Source organism: Chenopodium album, chromosome 18, assembly GCF_948465745.1.
Source record: "Chenopodium album chromosome 18, dcCheAlbu1.1, whole genome shotgun sequence".
In the NCBI taxonomy this organism is placed as follows: domain Eukaryota; kingdom Viridiplantae; phylum Streptophyta; class Magnoliopsida; order Caryophyllales; family Amaranthaceae; genus Chenopodium; species Chenopodium album.
This window is the reverse complement of record NC_137851.1, coordinates 5,716,967-5,743,367: the sequence shown is the minus strand read 5'-3', so window position 1 is coordinate 5,743,367 and position 26,401 is coordinate 5,716,967. Positions and strand designations below refer to the sequence as shown.

General features: G+C 31.9%; 4 protein-coding genes across 4 annotated transcripts; 3 read left to right on the top strand and 1 right to left on the bottom strand.

Annotated features, from left to right (window-relative positions):
* The first annotated feature begins 4,161 nt into the window (after nucleotides 1–4,161).
* Nucleotides 4,162–6,180, top strand: LOC145591645 (protein FAR1-RELATED SEQUENCE 5-like). The gene is made up of 3 exons (XM_081648160.1): nucleotides 4,162–4,718; nucleotides 5,014–5,761; nucleotides 6,139–6,180. The coding sequence occupies exons 1-3, from the start codon at nucleotides 4,162–4,164 to the stop codon at nucleotides 6,178–6,180; spliced, it is 1,347 nt and encodes a 448-aa protein (XP_081504286.1).
* Nucleotides 6,181–15,979: 9,799 nt separating this feature from the next.
* LOC145591644 (protein FAR1-RELATED SEQUENCE 5-like) lies at nucleotides 15,980–17,998 on the top strand. Its single transcript, XM_081648158.1, has 3 exons — nucleotides 15,980–16,536; nucleotides 16,832–17,579; nucleotides 17,957–17,998. The coding sequence occupies exons 1-3, from the start codon at nucleotides 15,980–15,982 to the stop codon at nucleotides 17,996–17,998; spliced, it is 1,347 nt and encodes a 448-aa protein (XP_081504284.1).
* Nucleotides 17,999–18,539: 541 nt separating this feature from the next.
* Nucleotides 18,540–22,106, bottom strand: LOC145591643 (putative disease resistance protein RGA3). The gene is made up of 2 exons (XM_081648157.1): nucleotides 21,172–22,106; nucleotides 18,540–20,596 (listed from the first exon to the last, which is right to left on the bottom strand). Exons 1-2 carry the CDS (start codon nucleotides 21,893–21,895, stop codon nucleotides 18,540–18,542), a joined length of 2,781 nt encoding a protein of 926 aa, XP_081504283.1. The 5' UTR covers nucleotides 21,896–22,106.
* Nucleotides 22,107–24,746: 2,640 nt separating this feature from the next.
* On the top strand, nucleotides 24,747–26,185 carry LOC145592847 (putative aquaporin NIP-type). The gene is made up of 5 exons (XM_081649350.1): nucleotides 24,747–24,911; nucleotides 25,046–25,264; nucleotides 25,388–25,585; nucleotides 25,768–25,829; nucleotides 25,924–26,185. Exons 1-5 carry the CDS (start codon nucleotides 24,747–24,749, stop codon nucleotides 26,183–26,185), a joined length of 906 nt encoding a protein of 301 aa, XP_081505476.1.
* Nucleotides 26,186–26,401: the final 216 nt, after the last annotated feature.

The following is a 26,401-nucleotide window of genomic DNA, read 5'->3' as shown; positions in this document are numbered from 1 at the left end:
TTAAATTAGAACATGAACTTTAGAACATAAGCTGATTATTTAGAACACATGTATATACTTTAAAACATAAACTTGGAAATGAAAGAATGTAACTTACAAAAATAAAGTTACATATTATTTACTTTAGAACATAAGTATGAATATAGAATATAAACATGCAATTTATAACATTAGCATATAATTTAGAACATCAACAAATAATTTAGAACCTTTTTCTTATCATCCTTCACATCCTCTTTTGAATCATCTTTTTCCTCTAACTTTGGTCCATCCATCTCTTCATTAGTATCATCTTTTTCCTCCAACTTTTGTCCATCATCATTCTCATCCTTGTCATCATCTCCTTCTTCCTTTTTTTGCATTTTTCTAGGTGGTTGAATCCTTGTTGGAAGCTTGCTACCTCTTTTTCGTTTTAGACTTTGCACATGTTTCTCAAATTCATCTTTGTCAATTACTTCCGCTTCATTTTCAACAACTTTCCTTTAAAATCAAATATAAATAATTTAGAACATATATGATAATCTTTAGAACATAATAGAAAACTTTAGATCATAATAGAAATACTTTAGAACATAGTAGAAAACCTTAGAACATAATAAAAATACTTTAATTACCTTTTTCTTCCATAAGTAATTTTTTCATCTGGTATAATAGTAATAGTAAGTTCTTCTGAATTTTCTTCATTTTGGCCTTGCATTTTGCTGCAATTTTAAAATATAAAAAAATATTAGTAACATTCCAACATTAGTAATATATTTTAAACATAGGAATAGTTTAGAACATGCTGAAAAATAGTTTAGAACATGTTATCATAATTATATCACTAACAATTAAGAACACAACAAGAGTAAGAGAATGCAGCTACAAGCCTCATTAGTGGAACACCATAGCTAAGGCACCATACATATTCGGACTATCTTACACATGTCAGCAGATCAAAAGATTAAAAGCCAGAAATTGCATTGGGAAGGAGTTCAGAACATGCTGAAAACGAGTTTAGAACATGCTGAAAACGAATCAAGAATAAGGCAGAATCTCATTTTAGAGTGGAACTCCAGTATGTGGCAACTTAGCCTCAGACTGTGACGCACTGGCTATCCTCAATTTGATCAAGGAACCGAATCAGCTGATACAAATGGGCTAGCAACAAGGCCAACAATTTATCAGATTGCAAAGAAGTGGTCCAAGAAACGAAGAATAAGAATTATTTCCAACTTGGATACTGAGAACTTATCATAGCATACCTAGTGGTAGCGCTAATCTTTGTAAACATAAAAGTGAGTGTTCAGATGCCATCATTCAGAGTGGCGATTTCATCATTCCAAAAGTTTACATTGCCACCAACTCTATTTACAAGAACAAGGGTACCATAATTAATCAATTATCTAGTCTAAACTCAACCCAATCCTTTCTCCTAATCCACAGCCCCAGCATATCGATTCATAATCATGTTCCATGGAAGGTGGGTGCTGCTCCTGAAAAGTTGAGGCAATACAGGATTTTACGAAGTGCCTAGATTCAGAATAAGATTTCTGATATTGTACAACAGTTACACGGATAAGACACATTCAACAAGCAACACCAGCCAACATGTTATGTTGTATCTTGGACATGAACAAGCCAAACATGGGATCGGATAGCAATTTATAAGAGGCCCTTACTGTGTTTCCTAAGTTGGAGCACAATTCAGCATCAATGAGGTAGAAGTAAGCAAGTAAGAAGGGGCATCCTGCCATTAGGCAATAATATTTATCTGGTTGATCTGTGTGTATAGCAATCTTCCAGATATGCATTCTGGCCAGCTTATGCCAAACGAAAACCATGACACAGATTGTCAATTTTCTAATTAAGGCAGGACCCTAGACGCCTACTACTGCAGCTTAGAATTATGGCACTAAATAACTCATTTGTCCTGGAACCAACACAATTTTAACCAATCTCCCTGCTACACCACATTAGCAACTCCAAAGACACAGTGTAACTTTGTTCTAAGTTCTACACATGACATTAAAAAGTTGAATAAAAAAATAATGAACAATAATCGAACGAAATAATGAACAAAAATCGAACAAAAATCGATCGAAATAATGAACCCTAAATTTGAAATAATCGAACAAAAATCGAACAAAAATCGAACAAAAATCGATCGAACAAAAATCGATCGAACAAAAATCGAAATAATCGAACAAAAATCGAAATAATCGAACAAAAATCGATCGAAATAATCGCAAAAATCAAACAAAATAATTCACAAAAATCCGAACCCTAAATTTGCTAAACCGAACTCAAAATAATCAAACTCCATAAGAAAAATCCAACTCAAAATCGCACAAAATAAACTGCAAAAATCGACTCATAAAATTGCAAAAATAGAACCCTAAATCCGAACCCTAAAAATTGCAAAAATCACCAATTAAAACTTCAAATTCACTTGAACATCATGCTAATTTCATTAAAATTTGAACAAAATCGAAAACAAAAACATACCTGAAGCGAAATCATTCAAAATTGCAACTTCTATCAGATTTTTGGGGGTTTTAGGAGAGAGAAAATGAGAAAATCGGGAAGTAGAGAGAGAAAGTTAGAGGAGAGAGAAAAGGTTGGGAGGTGGGTAAGGGGGTTGAAAAAGTTGGACAGGTGTTTTAATCTTAGCCGTCTAAAACAACTTGATCCTACGGTTAAGATGGGTTCTTATATATCTAGGGTTCTTATATATCTAGGGGTTCTTACCGGATCCCTCCCCTATATATATATATATATATATATATATATATATATATATATATATATATATATATATATATATATATATATATATATATATATATATATATATATATATATTATTTTATTTTTATTTTTTTTTTTTTTTTTTTACAATAAGCAAGTAGTGATTAATTGTTTATTTATGGGCTCACAATAAAACTAGCTTTAGGTTTTTAATTATGTGGTTAAAAATAGTTACGTCAAAGTCTCACAGCTTCCCTAAACCACTACATTATTCAAAACATTACTTTCCTACTTTAGTCGCATTTTGACTGGGTTAAAATGCTAACCGCTACTTTAAAAAGTCATTACCAATAATGAAGCACGTCCTAAATGAAACATGAGATGGCGTATTAGAGTATATGCTAACTTTTGTGGTTTTGTGCTATCTTATTATATTCATCCTATATACATATATGGAGTATGTTGCTTCCCAAGATTAGAGAAAACGTTTTTGTTAACTATTGCTGCTACTATACATTACTGTCATTGTTGTACACGGAGGAGGAATTGAGTTAGTGTTATACCAACAGGTCACGAAATTCATAAGTTGCAGCAGACAATGAATCCGTGAAGATTAATGTCTTATTGCATATCCTATAAATCTGTTTTAGGGACAACTGAATTTAGGAATGAGACCTTGTTTTTATGCTTGTTTTACTAATTTCAACTGGCTATGTTCTACATCCTCAAGTCTGCTGAATCTCTACATATTGGTATTTTTGAGCTTCTTTATTTGATGTTGTGTTACTCAATTTTATATTATGATACTTGGACTATCAATCACTAGCTAAGCTTTGTGGATTTTTAGTGACAAGTATAACATATTGATGGTGATGTTCCATTGATACCACATTCCAAATTATGCACTTTTTGGCGATATGGTTTCCTTTGATACCACATTCCAAACAAACAGGTGATGTTCTAAATGTAGAATTTTTTATGTTCTTATATTACTATCTATCATGTTTTGATGTTCTAAACATATATTCCTTATGTTCTAAATATACTGATGTTCTGAACATATATATATGCCTTATGTTCTAAATATACTGATGTTTTGAACATATATGCCTTATGTTCTACAATATGTATATCATGTTTTTATGTAATAAACATTATGCTTTTGTGTTTTACACTTTATGTCTTGTTTTCTAAACTAATATCTATCATGTTCTAATGTTCTAAACATTATGTCTATAGTTTATTATTTAAGTTTTAGATAATTCGTTATGTTTTTAAACAAGTATAATATTGACAAGTCTAATAATTAAAATAAATTATTGTGCTCTATGTTTATTTTTAATGTTCTAAAGTTTACCGTTATGTTCTAAAGTTTACCCTTATGTTCTAATATTTTCTGCATATATAATTTGTGTATGTAACAGATATAATATGATCTTTGGTCCATTTACTGGAGTTGATCATCATAAGAAATGTGTTACTTTTGCGGCTTCTTTTGTAGCTCATGAAGATATATCATCTTTTGAATGGGTTTTCAAAACTTTTCTTAAAGCAATGGGAAATAATGAGCCTGTGTGTTTGATAACCGATCAAGATCCAGCAATGAAACTTGCTGTTCGTAATGTTTTTCAAACTACAGAACACAGGTTTTGTATGTGGCATATTATGAAAAAGGTGCCTGAAAAAGTAGGTCGAGCAATTACCCAAGAAACTGATTTTTTGAAAAAGCTTTGTGCATGTGTTTGGCATTTAGAGATTGAGCCGGCAGAATTTGAAGAAAAGTGGAACAAAGTTATTTCAGAATTCAATTTGAACAATCATGGATGGTTGGCAAACATGTACGACATACGTGATATGTGGATTCCAGCGTATTTCAGAGATTTATTTTTAGGTGGCATCATGAGGACCACATCTAGATCAGAAAGTGAAAATAATTTTTTCACTATGTTCACAAATCCCCATCTCACTTTGATTGAGTTCTACATGAGGTAATATGTAAATGCCTAAATATGTTCTAAAGTTAATCTTTTATGTTCAAAAGTTTTTCTTCAATGCTCTAAAGTTTTTTCTATTTATGTTTTATAGTTTTATTTTTATTTTATTAGACTCTCTTTTATGTTCTACATTTTTTCTTATATGTTGAAAATTTTTAGTTTAATGTTTTAATAGTATTTAGATCACAATAATTATTTCATGTGTATTATTTTAATATGTTCTAATGTAGTTCACTTTATGTTCTAAAGTTATCTTCTATGTTCTAAAGTTAATTTATATTTTCTATAGGTTTGAATGTGCATTGGATGCTCAAAGGCACACTCAAAATAAAATGGATAATGATTCGAAGAATAAGCGTCCAGAGTGTAAAACACCAATTCCTTTAGAAAAAGATGCTTCCGAGTTGTTTACAACAACAATTTTCTATGATTTTCAATATGAGCTTGAAATTGGATGTTTTAATTGTGGTGTTGAGGAGATGAAGAAGGACAATGAGATTTATATTTTTAAATTAAGGGAAGGATCTAGGAGGAGGACTTTTGATGTTGTTTTTGATCCAACTACCTTAGATACCAAGTGTTTTTGTAAAAAATTTGAACGTGATGGTGTGCCTTGTAGGCATATGATTTGGGTGTGGAAGGCAAGGATGTTAGAGAAAATTCCCAAGACCTATGTTCTAAATAGATGGTGTACAATGGCTTATAAGAAGCCCATTTTTGATTTAGAGGGTAATGTGTTGGAGGAATGTCTTAATGCAGTAGATAAGAAGATGCTATTAAATGATTTGTGGACTGAAATTCATGCTTGTGTGAGTTTAGTGCAAAACAATGAAGATGAACTAAGTGATCTTGTCAAAAAACTTCGAGCCATGAGAATAGATTTGGAACATAAGAAAACAACAAATGGAAGTAACAATCTTTCTAGCAAAGTTAAAGACATTGAAATGCTTATTGGAGCTAGTTTACCTTCTGAAGTTTTGATCAAACCTCCTAAAATTTCAAAAAACAAAGGTACGGGGGTTCATGTTCCAAATCAGGTTAATGTTCCAAATGATATCAATGTTCCAAATGATACCCATGTTCCAAATGATACCAATGTTCCAAATGATACCCATGTTCCAAATGATACCCATGTTCCAAATAGTGACAAGAGAATGAAGAGTGACAGAGAAAAAGCTGTTGAACAAAGTCAAAAGAAGAAAAGATTATGTAGAGCATGTGGAGAGCTTGGTCATCATGATAGTCGTAATTGTCCAGGGAAAGTCAAGTGATATGTAAGTAAACATTTTTTAATTTTCTTATGTTCTAATTAGTGATAAATTAAAATTATTATATGTTCTAAACTTCATCAAATATGTTCTAACTTTTTTTTAATGTGTTTATGTTCTAATTTTTTTTAAAATTTTTTTTGCAGGTTGATGGATATGCTATAAGTACAACCACCTCAAACATTTAATTTATAGAAATAATCACATTTACTTGTACATGAAAAAAAATTTGTGTAATTTTTTTATATATTTTTTTTTGTATTCTTCAATTTATTAACATAATATCATATTATTTTTTTGTCCAATTATTCTTTAAAAATTGTATGCAACCCATAGATTGATCCACAAACCACCAATTTGAACCCACCGATTTCAACCCACCAATCTACCATTGACAAACACCTACGATGTGAACATATCACCATTGGCAAAATTTCCTAAGCATGTTTAATGAAAGATAAGGGTATAAAATTAAGTATTAATAAGGAATAAAAAAAAGAAATTCAACCAAATTAATCAACCACCACCAATCCAGCCATGACTACCAACCCACCACCACCACCAACCCAGTTACGACCACTTAACCACCGACCCCAAAAACCCAACGACCCCAACTCATCGATTCCACCAGCTACGACCATCAGAAACCCACCGACCCTCGAACCCAATGACCCTAGAAACCCAATTACCCTCGAAACCACCGACACCGGAACCACCAAAACCAAAACATCAACCCCGAAACCCACCGATTTGAAACCCATCAGTTTTGTATTTAGGGTGTTTAAAAAAAAGTAAAGTTAAAATGGTAATTTTATCACTAAAAAGTTACTAAAAAAGGAAAAAAATAGGAAAGTTGAAAGTAATATGGACCAGCCCAAAAATGAAATAGTTGCAACTAAAGTGGACCGGAGGTAGTATAATGTATATATATATATATATATCAAAAAAAAAGTTGGTGAGAGCGACAACTAATTGAAGCTTAGAGTGGAAATATCTTTGTGTCGTTTTTGGAGGAGTTTGTGTCTTTAGTGTGACCTCATTCCTATCCTCTTCCTTCTTTATTGTACAAAAGAAAAACTTCAACTTATTCCAAATTAGAAATACTTTAGAACATTATAAAAATAATGTTTCAAATTAGGTTAATGTTTCAAATGATATTAATATTCCTAATGATACCCATGTTCAAAATAGTCATCTCCATATTTATACAAAAAATGTACTATATATTGTTTTAAATATATGTCTAAAGATATAAACTTAAGATTTACACAATCATATATCAATTTTTGTTCAACTTTGACCACTTTCTAGCCATCTTCATCACTCTTTTCCGTTCTTCATTTACTTCTGATGTTATAATCTTCCCACAATACTTCACTCGTAACTTTTTCATTTGCTCAAACTGCAAACAAAAAAAATACAAAGGCATTAAACTTAAAATACACATGTAATTCAGAATATAATAAAAAATACTTTAGAACATTTCCATGTAATTTAGAACATAATAAGAATTACTTTAGAACATAGAAATCTAACTTATAACATAATCAGAATTACTTTAGAACATAATCAGAATTACTTTAGAACATAATCATAATTACTTTAGAACATAATCAGATTTACTTTAGAACATAATCTATCTAACTTAGAACATAATCAAAATTACTTTAGAACATTATCAAGTAATCTTTAGAACATAGACATTAAACTTAGAACATAATCACAATTACTTTAGAACATAATCAGATTTACTTTAGAACATAATCTATCTAACTTAGAACATAATCAGAATTACTTTAGAACATTATCAGATTAACTTTAGAACATAGACATCTAACTTAGAACATAATCAGAATTACTTTAGAAGATAATCAGAATTACTTTAGAACATAATCAGAATTACTTTAGAACATAATCAAGTAATTTAGAACATAGTTATTAAAATTAGAACATAATCAGAATTACTTTAGAACATAATCAGATTTACTTTGGAACATAGACATTTAACTTAGAACACTTTAGAACATAATCAGATTAACTTTGGAACATAGACATTTAGCTTAGAACATAATCAGAATATGGAGATGTAATTAGAACCTAATCATCTGTCTTGACACTTACATTATCCTTCTCTAGCCCCGAGTTCCATTGTTTTTGACATTGTCCTTCATAGGTTTCCATGTGCTTCAACAAAAATACTCCACAATCATGATTGTTTGCATTGCTCTTCCATTTCATCTCAATATTTCTTGTTTCGAAAGTGGAGAAAACGGCACTCTTGTTATCAATTTCTTCATAAAATTCACCAAATGCCTTCAACTACAAAATTAATGATATGTACTTTAGAACATAATCAGAAATTACTTTAGAACATATACAAGTAATTTAGAACATAGATATGTACATTAGAACATAATAAGAAAATAATAATTAACCAAGTCAAAACTCTAAACCTTACCATCTTTGTAAAATCATCTCCATATTTATCCTCGATAGAAACATTCGGTGGAAGAAATCTATTATCAATGACATCGAGAGTTCCTTCCAAAAAGTTGAAGCACAACAAATAATAGTGATCCGGTAAAACAGCCGGAAAGAAAACCTACGTTTAGAACATAATCAGAAACTTTAGAACATAAACAAACATGTGTTTAGAACATAATCAGATACTTTAGAACATAAACAAACATACATTTATAACATAATCAAACATGTGTTAAAACATAATTAGATACTTTAGAACATAAATAAAAATAATTAGAACACAATAAAAATTGAAAAAAAAAATTTGTTACCAATTGGAAGTTGTTAAATGTTGTTATTTCGGCATTTGTCATTTCTTTTCTCATTTGATGAAACAAAGCTTTCTTTCTATCTTCCAAACTTTCTGTATTGATTTTCCAATGGCTATATATATAAGAATATATAAGTTAGAGTCCAATATGGCATTTATATATATAAATTACACTTTAGAACATAGGCTGAAAATAGTTTAGAACATAAGTAATTTAGATCATAAGTAATTTAGAACATGATTATAATACCTTTGTGGTATACTTGCCCCAAATGTTGTCTATCAGATGATGCATTTTCCCACTTGTTTCTTCTTCAACAAAGAAATCTTTTGCTTGGTCCAACATGCTATACATCTCTTTCACATTCGATGCAAGACTCTTTGCCAAATCTCCAAATTTGCTTAAAAAGCCCTAACAATTTAAAACATTAAGTAATGAGTATTTAAAACATTATAGAAAAGTTATTAAATAAATATGAAAAAAATATTAAAACATTATACCATCATGTCATTTGTAGATGTGATAGAATTACAAGGCATGGATTCTTTTTCCATAACTTTCTCCTTTCCTTTGTCTTTTCCTTGCTTCTTTGACAATGGCATGAGTTTTTTTTTCATTACTTTCTTCTCCCCTTGATTTTCACTAATTGTCAAGGGTTGCTCTTTCTTGTCGCCTTTGTCTTTCCCTTGCTTTTCTTCAATTGTTAAGGGTTGCACTTTCTTCTTGCCTTTGTCTTTCCCTTGCCTTTTTTCCAATTCCTTTTTAAATATAACTTGCAAATTTTAGAATACATGCATAAACATAATGATAGATAAATATAAAACGGTAATTACCATTGATGGACCTTCACTTTCTTTCTTTTCCTTATCCTCCGATTGTTTCTTCTTGATTCGACCCTACAAATCATAATATGAATAGATTACAAACTTTAGAACATCCGTAATAAACTTTAGAACATCGATAATAAACTTTAGAACATAAAATAAACATGCATAATACTCTTAAAAACACATGTACAATAAACTTTAGAACATATATTATAAAGTTTAAAACATATAGTATAAACTTTAAAACATAAGTATATACAAAAATCATACCAAATTCAATTTCATTCTTTCTAGTACTTTTCCCTTTCCAAATCCTAGGTCTTTCTCAAACTTCAATCTTGTATAAAACCTTTCTTGGTTCCAGAATGAAAGTAGTGGAACACCACGTGGTATCTCTAACCCCTTTCTTTGTACCCGATCAAAATAGGATACCTACAAGAACATCATTAGAATTACTTTAGAACATTGATATATAAATTAGAACATTGATATATAAATTAGAACATAGATATATAATTTAGAACATCATTATAAATACTTTAGAACATAGACATGTAACTTAGAACATAATCAAAATTACTTTAGAACATAGACAAGTAATTTAGAACATAGATATGTACATTACAACATAATCAAAATATTAGTAACATATATAATGAATGTTAAAAAAATTAAAAATTACCATAAGAAAGATTAAAGGCCCCACGAAGTATGATTCTCCATCTTGCCATTTTTTACAAGTTTCAATCAAGTGCTCCTTCACAAATTTACACCAATCCAACTTCACTATATTCTTTATATCCTTGCAACTATACAAATACTTTACGTATAGTTGGTTGCTATTCGTTGAACGAATGCAACTATTAACTACACATACAATGAAGTTGTAAATGAATTCATCAGAAACTTGATCTCTTTCTTTATCTATCGCTTTCACCTTTTCGATCCTACTAATCAATTGTCCATTTGTTGGAGCACCCTGTAAGTAATTTAGAACATGGACAAGTAATTTAGAACATGGACAAGTACTTTAGAACATGAACTTATATACTTTAGAACATAATCAGAAATACTTTAGAACATGAACTTATATACTTTAGAACATAATCAGAAATACTTTAGAACATGAACTTATATACTTTAGAACATAATCAGAAATACTTTAGAAGATCATAAAAGTAATTTAGAACATGATTAGAAATACTTTAGAACATTGACATTTAATTTAGAACATAAATATATACATTAGAACATCATTAGAAATACTTTAGAACTTAAAACATAATAAGAATTACTTTTAGAACATATTCGGAATTACTTTATAACATACACAAGTAATTTAGAACATAAGCCAAATAACAAGTTTAGGATACAAGCACACATAAAAATATTCATACCACTTTAAGGTCTAAGTTTTTTCTCCATTTTTGCATAAAATTTGCACATTCCACATTCTCCTTATTTTCCGAGCTATCAACAATTGGAATATCTCCCATTGGCAATCCATATGTCATGTGAACATCAATTTCATCAAAGAATATTTCTTCTTCTCTCCCCGGTAGCATCAAGCAACATCTTTTGGGATCAAAATTCGTAAGAAGTTGTTTTGTCAACCTAGATTCAAATTAAAGGTTTAGAATACAAAATACATATAAATTAGAATAGAAATAAAAATAAAAATAAACAATATAATTTAATTTTAGAACATAAGAGTCGATCTTAAAATCATAAAAATAAAACTTAGTGCTAGTGCTTACCAAGAATCGGCATGATGTGGTGCATTCAATTTCAAAAAAGCTCCAAATCCAATGTTCTTAATTGCTTGCTTATGCTTTTTAGAAAGATTTACCAACACTTGTTTCATCAATTCCTTAGTTGTAACTCTTTGATAAGCTGTTTGCTTATTTTTTTCCTCTTTGATTACTTTGACATCCTCACCATCATTTTCTTTTTCAATCTTTCTTTTCACATTTTTTTTCTGAACCACCTGAATAAAGTAGAACATTAGAAAGAATTTTAACATAATAAAAACATGAACTTTAGAACATTAGCACAAAGTATAGAACATTAGCATATAATTTAGAATACAAGTACTTGTTAAAAGCATATACTTTAGAACATAATCACATAGTTTAGAACATAATTCAAATTAGGAGAAAAAAAATTTAAATTAGAACATGAACTTTAGAACATAAGCTGATTATTTAGAACACATGTATATACTTTAAAACATAAACTTGGAAATGAAAGAATGTAACTTACAAAAATAAAGTTACATATTATTTACTTTAGAACATAAGTATGAATATAGAATATAAACATGCAATTTATAACATTAGCATATAATTTAGAACATCAACAAATAATTTAGAACCTTTTTCTTATCATCCTTCACATCCTCTTTTGAATCATCTTTTTCCTCTAACTTTGGTCCATCCATCTCTTCATTAGTATCATCTTTTTCCTCCAACTTTTGTCCATCATCATTCTCATCCTTGTCATCATCTCCTTCTTCCTTTTTTTGCATTTTTCTAGGTGGTTGAATCCTTGTTGGAAGCTTGCTACCTCTTTTTCGTTTTAGACTTTGCACATGTTTCTCAAATTCATCTTTGTCAATTACTTCCGCTTCATTTTCAACAACTTTCCTTTAAAATCAAATATAAATAATTTAGAACATATATGATAATCTTTAGAACATAATAGAAAACTTTAGATCATAATAGAAATACTTTAGAACATAGTAGAAAACCTTAGAACATAATAAAAATACTTTAATTACCTTTTTCTTCCATAAGTAATTTTTTCATCTGGTATAATAGTAATAGTAAGTTCTTCTGAATTTTCTTCATTTTGGCCTTGCATTTTGCTGCAATTTTAAAATATAAAAAAATATTAGTAACATTCCAACATTAGTAATATATTTTAAACATAGGAATAGTTTAGAACATGCTGAAAAATAGTTTAGAACATGTTATCATAATTATATCACTAACAATTAAGAACACAACAAGAGTAAGAGAATGCAGCTACAAGCCTCATTAGTGGAACACCATAGCTAAGGCACCATACATATTCGGACTATCTTACACATGTCAGCAGATCAAAAGATTAAAAGCCAGAAATTGCATTGGGAAGGAGTTCAGAACATGCTGAAAACGAGTTTAGAACATGCTGAAAACGAATCAAGAATAAGGCAGAATCTCATTTTAGAGTGGAACTCCAGTATGTGGCAACTTAGCCTCAGACTGTGACGCACTGGCTATCCTCAATTTGATCAAGGAACCGAATCAGCTGATACAAATGGGCTAGCAACAAGGCCAACAATTTATCAGATTGCAAAGAAGTGGTCCAAGAAACGAAGAATAAGAATTATTTCCAACTTGGATACTGAGAACTTATCATAGCATACCTAGTGGTAGCGCTAATCTTTGTAAACATAAAAGTGAGTGTTCAGATGCCATCATTCAGAGTGGCGATTTCATCATTCCAAAAGTTTACATTGCCACCAACTCTATTTACAAGAACAAGGGTACCATAATTAATCAATTATCTAGTCTAAACTCAACCCAATCCTTTCTCCTAATCCACAGCCCCAGCATATCGATTCATAATCATGTTCCATGGAAGGTGGGTGCTGCTCCTGAAAAGTTGAGGCAATACAGGATTTTACGAAGTGCCTAGATTCAGAATAAGATTTCTGATATTGTACAACAGTTACACGGATAAGACACATTCAACAAGCAACACCAGCCAACATGTTATGTTGTATCTTGGACATGAACAAGCCAAACATGGGATCGGATAGCAATTTATAAGAGGCCCTTACTGTGTTTCCTAAGTTGGAGCACAATTCAGCATCAATGAGGTAGAAGTAAGCAAGTAAGAAGGGGCATCCTGCCATTAGGCAATAATATTTATCTGGTTGATCTGTGTGTATAGCAATCTTCCAGATATGCATTCTGGCCAGCTTATGCCAAACGAAAACCATGACACAGATTGTCAATTTTCTAATTAAGGCAGGACCCTAGACGCCTACTACTGCAGCTTAGAATTATGGCACTAAATAACTCATTTGTCCTGGAACCAACACAATTTTAACCAATCTCCCTGCTACACCACATTAGCAACTCCAAAGACACAGTGTAACTTTGTTCTAAGTTCTACACATGACATTAAAAAGTTGAATAAAAAAATAATGAACAATAATCGAACGAAATAATGAACAAAAATCGAACAAAAATCGATCGAAATAATGAACCCTAAATTTGAAATAATCGAACAAAAATCGAACAAAAATCGAACAAAAATCGATCGAACAAAAATCGAAATAATCGAACAAAAATCGAAATAATCGAACAAAAATCGAAATAATCGAACAAAAATCGATCGAAATAATCGCAAAAATCAAACAAAATAATTCACAAAAATCCGAACCCTAAATTTGCTAAACCGAACTCAAAATAATCAAACTCCATAAGAAAAATCCAACTCAAAATCGCACAAAATAAACTGCAAAAATCGACTCATAAAATTGCAAAAATAGAACCCTAAATCCGAACCCTAAAAATTGCAAAAATCACCAATTAAAACTTCAAATTCACTTGAACATCATGCTAATTTCATTAAAATTTGAACAAAATCGAAAACAAAAACATACCTGAAGCGAAATCATTCAAAATTGCAACTTCTATCAGATTTTTGGGGGTTTTAGGAGAGAGAAAATGAGAAAATCGGGAAGTAGAGAGAGAAAGTTAGAGGAGAGAGAAAAGGTTGGGAGGTGGGTAAGGGGGTTGAAAAAGTTGGACAGGTGTTTTAATCTTAGCCGTCTAAAACAACTTGATCCTACGGTTAAGATGGGTTCTTATATATCTAGGGTTCTTATATATCTAGGGGTTCTTACCGGATCCCTCCCCTATATATATATATATATATATATATATATATATATATATATATATATATATATATATATATATATATATATATATATATATATATATATATATATATATATATATATATATATATATATATATATATATATATATTATTTTATTTTTATTTATTTATTTTTTTTTTTACAATAAGCAAGTAGTGATTAATTGTTTATTTATGGGCTCACAATAAAACTAGCTTTAGGTTTTTAATTATGTGGTTAAAAATAGTTACGTCAAAGTCTCACAGCTTCCCTAAACCACTACATTATTCAAAACATTACTTTCCTACTTTAGTCGCATTTTGACTGGGTTAAAATGCTAACCGCTACTTTAAAAAGTCATTACCAATAATGAAGCACGTCCTAAATGAAACATGAGATGGCGTATTAGAGTATATGCTAACTTTTGTGGTTTTGTGCTATCTTATTATATTCATCCTATATACATATATGGAGTATGTTGCTTCCCAAGATTAGAGAAAACGTTTTTGTTAACTATTGCTGCTACTATACATTACTGTCATTGTTGTACACGGAGGAGGAATTGAGTTAGTGTTATACCAACAGGTCACGAAATTCATAAGTTGCAGCAGACAATGAATCCGTGAAGATTAATGTCTTATTGCATATCCTATAAATCTGTTTTAGGGACAACTGAATTTAGGAATGAGACCTTGTTTTTATGCTTGTTTTACTAATTTCAACTGGCTATGTTCTACATCCTCAAGTCTGCTGAATCTCTACATATTGGTATTTTTGAGCTTCTTTATTTGATGTTGTGTTACTCAATTTTATATTATGATACTTGGACTATCAATCACTAGCTAAGCTTTGTGGATTTTTAGTGACAAGTATAACATATTGATGGTGATGTTCCATTGATACCACATTCCAAATTATGCACTTTTTGGCGATATGGTTTCCTTTGATACCACATTCCAAACAAACAGGTGATGTTCTAAATGTAGAATTTTTTATGTTCTTATATTACTATCTATCATGTTTTGATGTTCTAAACATATATTCCTTATGTTCTAAATATACTGATGTTCTGAACATATATATATGCCTTATGTTCTAAATATACTGATGTTTTGAACATATATGCCTTATGTTCTACAATATGTATATCATGTTTTTATGTAATAAACATTATGCTTTTGTGTTTTACACTTTATGTCTTGTTTTCTAAACTAATATCTATCATGTTCTAATGTTCTAAACATTATGTCTATAGTTTATTATTTAAGTTTTAGATAATTCGTTATGTTTTTAAACAAGTATAATATTGACAAGTCTAATAATTAAAATAAATTATTGTGCTCTATGTTTATTTTTAATGTTCTAAAGTTTACCGTTATGTTCTAAAGTTTACCCTTATGTTCTAATATTTTCTGCATATATAATTTGTGTATGTAACAGATATAATATGATCTTTGGTCCATTTACTGGAGTTGATCATCATAAGAAATGTGTTACTTTTGCGGCTTCTTTTGTAGCTCATGAAGATATATCATCTTTTGAATGGGTTTTCAAAACTTTTCTTAAAGCAATGGGAAATAATGAGCCTGTGTGTTTGATAACCGATCAAGATCCAGCAATGAAACTTGCTGTTCGTAATGTTTTTCAAACTACAGAACACAGGTTTTGTATGTGGCATATTATGAAAAAGGTGCCTGAAAAAGTAGGTCGAGCAATTACCCAAGAAACTGATTTTTTGAAAAAGCTTTGTGCATGTGTTTGGCATTTAGAGATTGAGCCGGCAGAATTTGAAGAAAAGTGGAACAAAGTTATTTCAGAATTCAATTTGAACAATCATGGATGGTTGGCAAACATGTACGACATACGTGATATGTGGATTCCAGCGTATTTCAGAGATTTATTTTTAGGTGGCATCATGAGGACCACATCTAGATCAGAAAGTGAAAATAATTTTTTCACTATGTTCACAAATCCCCATCTCACTTTGATTGAGTTCTACATGAGGTAATATGTAAATGCCTAAATATGTTCTAAAGTTAATCTTTTATGTTCAAAAGTTTTTCTTCAATGCTCTAAAGTTTTTTCTATTTATGTTTTATAGTTTTATTTTTATTTTATTAGACTCTCTTTTATGTTCTACATTTTTTCTTATATGTTGAAAATTTTTAGTTTAATGTTTTAATAGTATTTAGATCACAATAATTATTTCATGTGTATTATTTTAATATGTTCTAATGTAGTTCACTTTATGTTCTAAAGTTATCTTCTATGTTCTAAAGTTAATTTATATTTTCTATAGGTTTGAATGTGCATTGGATGCTCAAAGGCACACTCAAAATAAAATGGATAATGATTCGAAGAATAAGCGTCCAGAGTGTAAAACACCAATTCCTTTAGAAAAAGATGCTTCCGAGTTGTTTACAACAACAATTTTCTATGATTTTCAATATGAGCTTGAAATTGGATGTTTTAATTGTGGTGTTGAGGAGATGAAGAAGGACAATGAGATTTATATTTTTAAATTAAGGGAAGGATCTAGGAGGAGGACTTTTGATGTTGTTTTTGATCCAACTACCTTAGATACCAAGTGTTTTTGTAAAAAATTTGAACGTGATGGTGTGCCTTGTAGGCATATGATTTGGGTGTGGAAGGCAAGGATGTTAGAGAAAATTCCCAAGACCTATGTTCTAAATAGATGGTGTACAATGGCTTATAAGAAGCCCATTTTTGATTTAGAGGGTAATGTGTTGGAGGAATGTCTTAATGCAGTAGATAAGAAGATGCTATTAAATGATTTGTGGACTGAAATTCATGCTTGTGTGAGTTTAGTGCAAAACAATGAAGATGAACTAAGTGATCTTGTCAAAAAACTTCGAGCCATGAGAATAGATTTGGAACATAAGAAAACAACAAATGGAAGTAACAATCTTTCTAGCAAAGTTAAAGACATTGAAATGCTTATTGGAGCTAGTTTACCTTCTGAAGTTTTGATCAAACCTCCTAAAATTTCAAAAAACAAAGGTACGGGGGTTCATGTTCCAAATCAGGTTAATGTTCCAAATGATATCAATGTTCCAAATGATACCCATGTTCCAAATGATACCAATGTTCCAAATGATACCCATGTTCCAAATGATACCCATGTTCCAAATAGTGACAAGAGAATGAAGAGTGACAGAGAAAAAGCTGTTGAACAAAGTCAAAAGAAGAAAAGATTATGTAGAGCATGTGGAGAGCTTGGTCATCATGATAGTCGTAATTGTCCAGGGAAAGTCAAGTGATATGTAAGTAAACATTTTTTAATTTTCTTATGTTCTAATTAGTGATAAATTAAAATTATTATATGTTCTAAACTTCATCAAATATGTTCTAACTTTTTTTTAATGTGTTTATGTTCTAATTTTTTTTAAAATTTTTTTTGCAGGTTGATGGATATGCTATAAGTACAACCACCTCAAACATTTAATTTATAGAAATAATCACATTTACTTGTACATGAAAAAAAATTTGTGTAATTTTTTTATATATTTTTTTTTGTATTCTTCAATTTATTAACATAATATCATATTATTTTTTTGTCCAATTATTCTTTAAAAATTGTATGCAACCCATAGATTGATCCACAAACCACCAATTTGAACCCACCGATTTCAACCCACCAATCTACCATTGACAAACACCTACGATGTGAACATATCACCATTGGCAAAATTTCCTAAGCATGTTTAATGAAAGATAAGGGTATAAAATTAAGTATTAATAAGGAATAAAAAAAAGAAATTCAACCAAATTAATCAACCACCACCAATCCAGCCATGACTACCAACCCACCACCACCACCAACCCAGTTACGACCACTTAACCACCGACCCCAAAAACCCAACGACCCCAACTCATCGATTCCACCAGCTACGACCATCAGAAACCCACCGACCCTCGAACCCAATGACCCTAGAAACCCAATTACCCTCGAAACCACCGACACCGGAACCACCAAAACCAAAACATCAACCCCGAAACCCACCGATTTGAAACCCATCAGTTTTGTATTTAGGGTGTTTAAAAAAAAGTAAAGTTAAAATTGGCGGGGGATTCCATTTCGTTAAGTTTTCAAAGCAATGTATATTTAGCTTTTTCAAGGCAGGAAATACAATTGGTGCTGGCTCCTCAATATCATTACTAGAATGATAAAATTCATCCCCAATAGATGTGATAGACCATAAAGAGTACATAGACAGATCCCTTAGGCATGGTAGTTGCCCAAGCGCAGGGAGTTGCTGGCAACTTCTGCAATATAATAATTCAATATGCACCAGATTAGAGAATGGTCTTGAAGTACCAGCCTCACCAAAAGTCATCATACTCTTCATCCATGAAGGAAAATTTGGACCATCATAACCTGTTATCATGAGCAGTTTTAAATTTGGAGGAGGCTGGAGAGCATCTAATACTTCTAAGTGATTGCTTGCCCTTCCCCATCCCCAAATTAGTTGCAGCTCTGAAATGCCCTTTTTTTTGTGTATGCCCGCCTTTTCAGCTTCTCCCTTGCTCTTCACATGTTCAAGTCCAGAGATAGATAAGAGGCCATGAATGTCATTTAAAACTCCCAATTCACCAATTTCCCATCCGAAGCCTTCATTCAACTCTAGCATTGGTAGAGTCTGGAGTGCACTTAACCGTTCAATCCCTCTAGGTAGGCACCATGAACGTGATGTAAGATTTAGGTGTCTTAAGTTGACTAACCTATACAACTTTTGAGGTAATTCCCTGAGCTTGTAACTGAAAAGCCTGAATGTTTGCAGATGGTAGAGGCTTGTAATTGATTCTGGAAGCATAACTATTGAATTATGTGATAGGTCTACGTATCTTAAATGACTAAGACTGCCAATAGCCGGAGGCACTTCCTTTAGACCAGTTGCAGCTAATTTTAGGACACGCAAGTGTTTGGCATGTGCCAAAAGATCCATGGGCAACCTAATAGTAGAATGTAGTGTCCGTAAGTCCCTTAACCATATCATATTTTCTACTGGAGATTCTGAGGCTATGTCTTTATCTTCAGGAAATATGGCTAGATGCCGACCACTAGAAGGATTACCAACCGTGTCTACCCCCTTCCAGATCACCCAATCGTGTCTAGAGATGTAAAGAGCCATATCATGCACCAAATAATGCATACGATATTCTGTTACGTCACCATCTATAGAACACCGTGTTGCTGCTTGTATAAGTGAACTGCTTAACAATATATCAACATATTTTCTTCCAAGTTCCTCGGGTGTCAAATTTCTTCCTTCTGATTGACAATGAAGGAAACCCTGAGCAGTCCAGAGATTGATTAAATCTTCTTGGTCAATGAGGACTTCCTTTGGAAATATTGCACAGTAAGCAAAACATTGTTTTAAAGAGGTAGATGGCAAGTTATTAAAACTCAGCATTAAGGAAGGTAGAATATTATTGTTCTCTTCTGGAAGACTCCACATTGTGCTCTTCTCAATAGATCTCCACTCACTTGGATCTTCCTTCATTCGTAATAAGCCTCCTATCACATCAATTGCTAATGGTAATCCCTTGCATTTTTTCACAATCTTTCTCCCAATTTCCTCAAGTCCTGGGTGAGATGTTGCTATTCCTTTTGGGAAAGCCTTCTGCACAAAGAAGGCCCAGCTTTCATCATCAGATAATCCTGTTAGCTGATGAATATGTTGGCTCTCTGCTGTTTTTGCAACGTCTTTGTTGCGAGTTGTAACTATAATCATGCTTCCTGCGGTACTTCCTATTCTTCGCAAGGAGTTCTTGAAAGAATTCCATTTGGTGTGATTTTGATCCCATACATCATCAAGCACAAGTAAGTATCGTCTACCTCTGACAAGCTGTTGAACCCTTTCTATAATGTCTTCTGTATTTGACAGCTGACATTTCCCTCCTGTAAGCTTTTCGAACATCACACACAATACCCTCTTCACATTGAAGGTATCAGATATGCAGATCCAAAATCTTTCTGTAAAGTGCTCGGCAATTGCTTCGTTTTCATACAATTGTCTTGCCAATGTTGTTTTTCCTAGACCTGTAATTCCAAGATATGATGTCTTATGGTCTGCCTGCTTATACATTATTTAAAAATCATGACAACTGAAAAGTTTAACTGTTATGTATTTTAAAATTTGTGGGTAACTAGAATTTGTTTGACATCTTTTTTATAGTGTTCTATTCTTATGTTAAGTTAATTATAATGGTCTTAGTTAAGAGATAAGATTTGATAAATTTAGCAATGATGAGAAGAATCATGATCTCTGTATGAACTGAAGGTTCCCCTAAAGACTACACAATTTTGAGGACTTCTTTTTTTTTTTTTTTTTTTTTTTTTTTTTTTTTTTTTTTTTTTTTTACTTTGGTGATCCCCATTTATGGGATTAAGACTTCGATTGATTGATTGATTTTTACTTTGGTGATTAACTTTGAAGACTTTGGAATTAGAATTTAGATTGAAAATTTGAAATTGTTACCAGATAGCACCTAAAATATGGTTTTGTGGGAGAGGAGAAAAATTACAAGTTTTATAAGATGGGATGATCATATGTAGGAGTAAGAAAATCAGGGGAGAAAAGAAAAACACAAGTTTAAGATGTCGAATATCAGTACCTCCCATACCAACAATGGCTATGGTCGAGACATCATCGTTGTTGCTATGATCACAAAGAACATCTGTGAGCTCCTTTAGATCATGTTGCCTCCCTACAAATTCAAGCCTATGTGCAACTGCCAATTCTCGAACTTCATCCAAGCTGTTGTCAGTGTTTCTCTTCATTATCCCTTTGTAGCTAGCTCCTCGTAGATCATCATCTGCTATCTCTGCTGGCCTAATACCGAGTCTTTTAGCATCCTTGTACAAGTCATCAAAGGACCTAAGAACACTCTTGACCTTGCTAGACATTCTAAAGCGGAAGGCTAAAGGATTAGAATCAGAGAGAGTTGAGAAGTTGCGACACTTCTTCTTGAATGATCGCTTCTTGAGCTTTATGAGAGCTAATAGCTTCCTCCCTGATTGAAAGTTGTTGCTGTACTTTAATTCCCATGAAATTGATCTCCGGTGGAGGATTTCATAGACATAATCATCCATTACATCATCTGCTAGGTAAGCAATATTCATGACTTTCCTGAGCCAAGCATTCACAATTTGGCTATCTCCTCTATGTCTTTGATTCAACCTCTCATTGTCTTGAAGAAAAGCTTGGATGTATGTGAATTCATCTTTCAGCTTCTGTAACTGCTGCTTGATTCCCCAAGCTAGCTTTGCCTGCTCTGCAGGACGCGTAATCACCAGCTTAGTTATTGCCTTTGCTGCTTCAATATAAAGAGCTTCCATTATCTTTAGATTATTTTTCAGCTCATTGGTAGCATAGATGACAGAGAACAGGGAACTAATTGATTTAGCTTCAATGACACAAGGTGGAGCGTGGAAGTGGAGTGAACAGGTGGGCTCAAGGCGGCTAAATGTATTGCTTGGAAATATCTTTGACTAGTATATGTGAATCTTACACTCTCGTCGGTAGACATGGTTATTGGGCAGTTGAGGTAATACGGGTTAATAGTATGTCGGGTCATAATAAGTGAGCTGCCTTTAGCGGGTCATAATAGCCATTAGCCAGGCTAAAGCAGGTCAACAATGGTCAATGCCAAAAAAGTAGGCCAACATAATCAAGGGCCACCATACTAATTTGTCTTTAATTCATACTTGTATCTTTGATTATATAAACTCTCTAAGTATGGTACAGCTTAGATGTCTTGACTTATGTTGCAATGTCTTTAGAATATTCTTTACACTTAAATGACCTGTGATTTACAATAAACTAGCCTGGTTTCAAAAAAAAAAAAAAAAACCTAGCCTAGCCACTCAATAATGGTTGGATACTACGGAGTAATCATCAACACCTTCTTTGAAAAGGAAACTTCTATCTTGTTTTGCTTTGTTTATTTAATCTTATTGCTTCTTTATTGATAGAGCAAAATGAAGAAAAGTCAAGACTATTGTTCTCGTGTTTCTAAATATGTATTGTAGCCAAGTATACATTATTATATAATTTATATTGATGGTTTAGAATATTCTTTTGGTCTACAGGGACATGTAAAAGACATAAAAGAATCATACACTCATACCCCTTAATTTTTCAGCTGAGATGTTACTACTATCAACCAGATTATGGTAAAAATGGACTTTTAAATTTTAATTTTTTTTTTTTTTTTTTTTTTGCTCGTAGTTTCTTTTTGCACTATTTATATACTTAAAAAAAAAAATGGAAGATAAATTTCGTATAATCATAGGAACAGTGAATTTTCTTTTGCCGCACACACTGTACTAAAAATGAAAAACAAAGTACTGCAAAAACAAGTTATTATGAAATTGCAATAATTATAATGTGGTTTGTTCGAACTCTACACAAGATGCTAAAAGGCCAAACACACGTACACCCACATATGCACCATCAATTCCAAATAGAAAATTTACTTTTGAAAAATGTATTTCATAATACCAAGTGGAGCAGTATATACAATGAATATACAGTTTGTTCTACCAATAAAAATATTACCTACTTGCCTGAGTAACACAAAACAGCAACTAGTCCTTAGTAGAGGTGGTTGCTGGATAGGGTAGTGCAATGATAATAGGATTAGGGCCAAGCTTAAAGGCTTTTAATGGATAGGGTCTTTAATGGACAAGACCCTTATTGAATAGGGTCGATATAGGGCCAAAATGTTTTTCTAATTTAATTGATAAATAAAGTAAATAATGTAAAAATAATTACATAGATAAATTTGTATTCATATATACTTAATAATGGTTGTGTCCAATATTTATTTTAATTGATATTTTGTAGACTCGCCCATTATTGACCAATCACCATACTTGCATTGACCCGATCTAATATTGACCCTATAAAATGTGACCCTCTTTAACCCAACCCATAACCAACCCACACCGATCCTTACTCGACCCGCCCAATAACCACGTCTAGTCCTTACAAGTTTAATAAAGTTCATTAATCATGTGCCAACAATTGGATATTTGGAGGCAATGTCTGCCTAAGCGATAACACCGTGTAATACTTAGCTTCATCTTCACTCCATCCAAAACCTCGCATTGGTTGACCTCCTTAAGATTTTCACGTGTTATAGCTGGTGTGTCTTTTATTACATATTATTATTATTGATAACTAAACACTTTGAGATTATTTATGGTTTTTTATTTTTTATTTTTTTTTTTTAGGTGTTTAGAGAGCCACAAGAGCGGGTGAAAATCGATCCTAAAATCTCTTGAAACTTGGAGGGAAGCTCTAACCACTTGAGCTATCTTTCACTCTCCTCACCTGATTTTTTTTTTAATTTTTTATTATTATTAGTTGTGGAGCTGCGCACAAAACTTCAAGGTAGTCAAAATAATTTTGCAAAATATGTTGGTATAATGTTGTCAGGTTTTATAAATTAGTTCTTGGAATTTTTTAGTATTTTTGGACTTAAAATTTTGATTTTTGTGGTAGAATACTAGAATAAATTCACATATTTGTATACACTTTTTTTTTTTCCAATTAAACTATGGATTTTCTATTGCCGCGCACATTGCACTAAAAATGAAAAACAAATATTGCAAAAACGAGTTTTTAGGAATTTGCAATTTTTATTATGTATGGTTTGTTCAAACTCTACGCAAAGATGCTAAAAGGCCAAAACACGTATTGACGTCTACCCACATGCTGACATGCACCATCAACCCAAATTCCTTATAGAAATTTTACATAATTTGAAAAATGTATACCAAGTGGAGCAGTATATACAATGAATATACAAGTTTGTTCTGCCTATATAAATAAAATCAACTTGCCTGAGTATCACAAAACAGCAACTAATCCTTGTTTTTGTCTAATTAAAATCTCAAAACCACTGGTTTTTCATTACACAGTTTTCCTTTATCATATTTATCATCACCATTGATGATCAAATCATATTTTATAATCTATAGAACGGTTTCAAGACAAAAGACTACTTCCTAAACTCACCTTATGTTGATATAATAGTATAATGGTTAATTGGTTACTAGTATAAATAAAACAAAAGTCATGATATTTTTCATCATTCAATTTCAACAAACAAGTATAATTTCTTCTTCTAATAAGTTACATTTCAAACACCTTACAATCACTAGAAACTAGAAATATTAAACCATGTCATCAAAGGTTGCCCATATGGATGATGTTGAGCTCTCGAAAATGGAAGAAGGATCTGCCCGCGGCTCAAGCAATAATAATCAATCCACCACCAGTGTGCCTACCAATAATGTATCCTCTAGTTCAAGCTTCCCGGTTGTGTTAGCAACCACTTTGCAAAAGGTAAATTCCCTTGATAAATTGTTACCCTCTAAAATGTAGGAACATATCCCCTGTTGTATTGTACATAACACTGTAAGGGCTCATTTTCACCTATATCATGCTGAAGCTAAATTTTGCTTCATGTTGCCATGCAGTTAATAGCAGAGTTCATTGGAACATACCTCATAGTATTCACAGGATGTGCAGCAATTATAGTGGAAAAGACCAAAGGCGAAGTGACATACCCCGGAATCTGTCTCACTTGGGGCTTAATTATCATGATTGTAGTATACACTTTGGAGCATATATCATGCCATTTTAATCCATCAGTCACCATTACTTATGCTCTTCTCAGAGGGTTTCCCTGGAAACAGGTCAATCTTATTTTCACTCTAATCAATCTATAATTTGCTAGGAATGATCACTGATAAATTTTAAGTATAGGAATTTGATTTTCTTGATTGCTGATATATATATGTTTCTCTGTTTTTATGTAGGTTCCCTTTTATATTAGTGCTCAAATATTGGGATCATTTCTTGCAAGTGGCACTTTATATCTTTTGCTTGATGTACCTCCTAAGGCTTACTTTGGGAATCTGCCTTCTGGTTCAGATGCTCAATCTGTAGTTATGGAGATCATTATTTCCTTCATCCTCATGTTTGTCATTTTTGGCACTGCCTTCGACGAAAGAGCGGTTAGTTTCTAATCCTTATAGAACTATAAATTCCTTCAACTAGCTTAGCAAACGAATCCACATTCTATTTTAATGAGGCCTAAGCCAGGAAGGCTCGGCCAAGCCTGCCCAAAGCCCCTACTAGCCATTTCTTGTATACATTGCAATGTTTGCTGACACCCTTGTTTATTTTGCTGTTACAGCATAACCAGTTTGCTGGGGTGGCCATTGGCATGACAGTACTAATGAACGCCTTGATTGCTGGGTATGTTTTTATCAAATTGCTTAGTGTTTCCCAAGGTTATTATGTGTCTAAACATACATTTAACTAATAATTCACCTAAACATAAACACTGCAGGACGATTTCAGGAGCTTCGATGAATCCTGCAAGAAGTATAGGACCAGCAGTAGTCATGCACGTCTACAAAGGACTTTGGATTTATGTTGTTGGTCCAACAATCGGGTGCATACTAGGTGGAGTCGCCTATAGCTCGACGCGATACACGGACCAATTCCCAGCTAAGATCGCTAGTTGGAGCACCTCATTTGATAAGAAGTTGATCAATTGGTTTGGTATATTGAAGGGCAAATTCTTTGATGCATTCCATAAAGTTCATTAGGCTTAGTACCATATTTGGATTGTGAACTTGTAAATGCAACTGTAATGACCCTTGATTCTTCTTCACTCCTTTTAGTTCATGTATAAAATTCATGTATCATGTACAATTTTTTTTTAGAAAATAAATACAAGTACATATTATTGTTAACTTTGTGCAGTTTGAGTATAACAATCAAAATGCAATTATTAATTTTTAGGAAAAATTGCTCCCATAAAT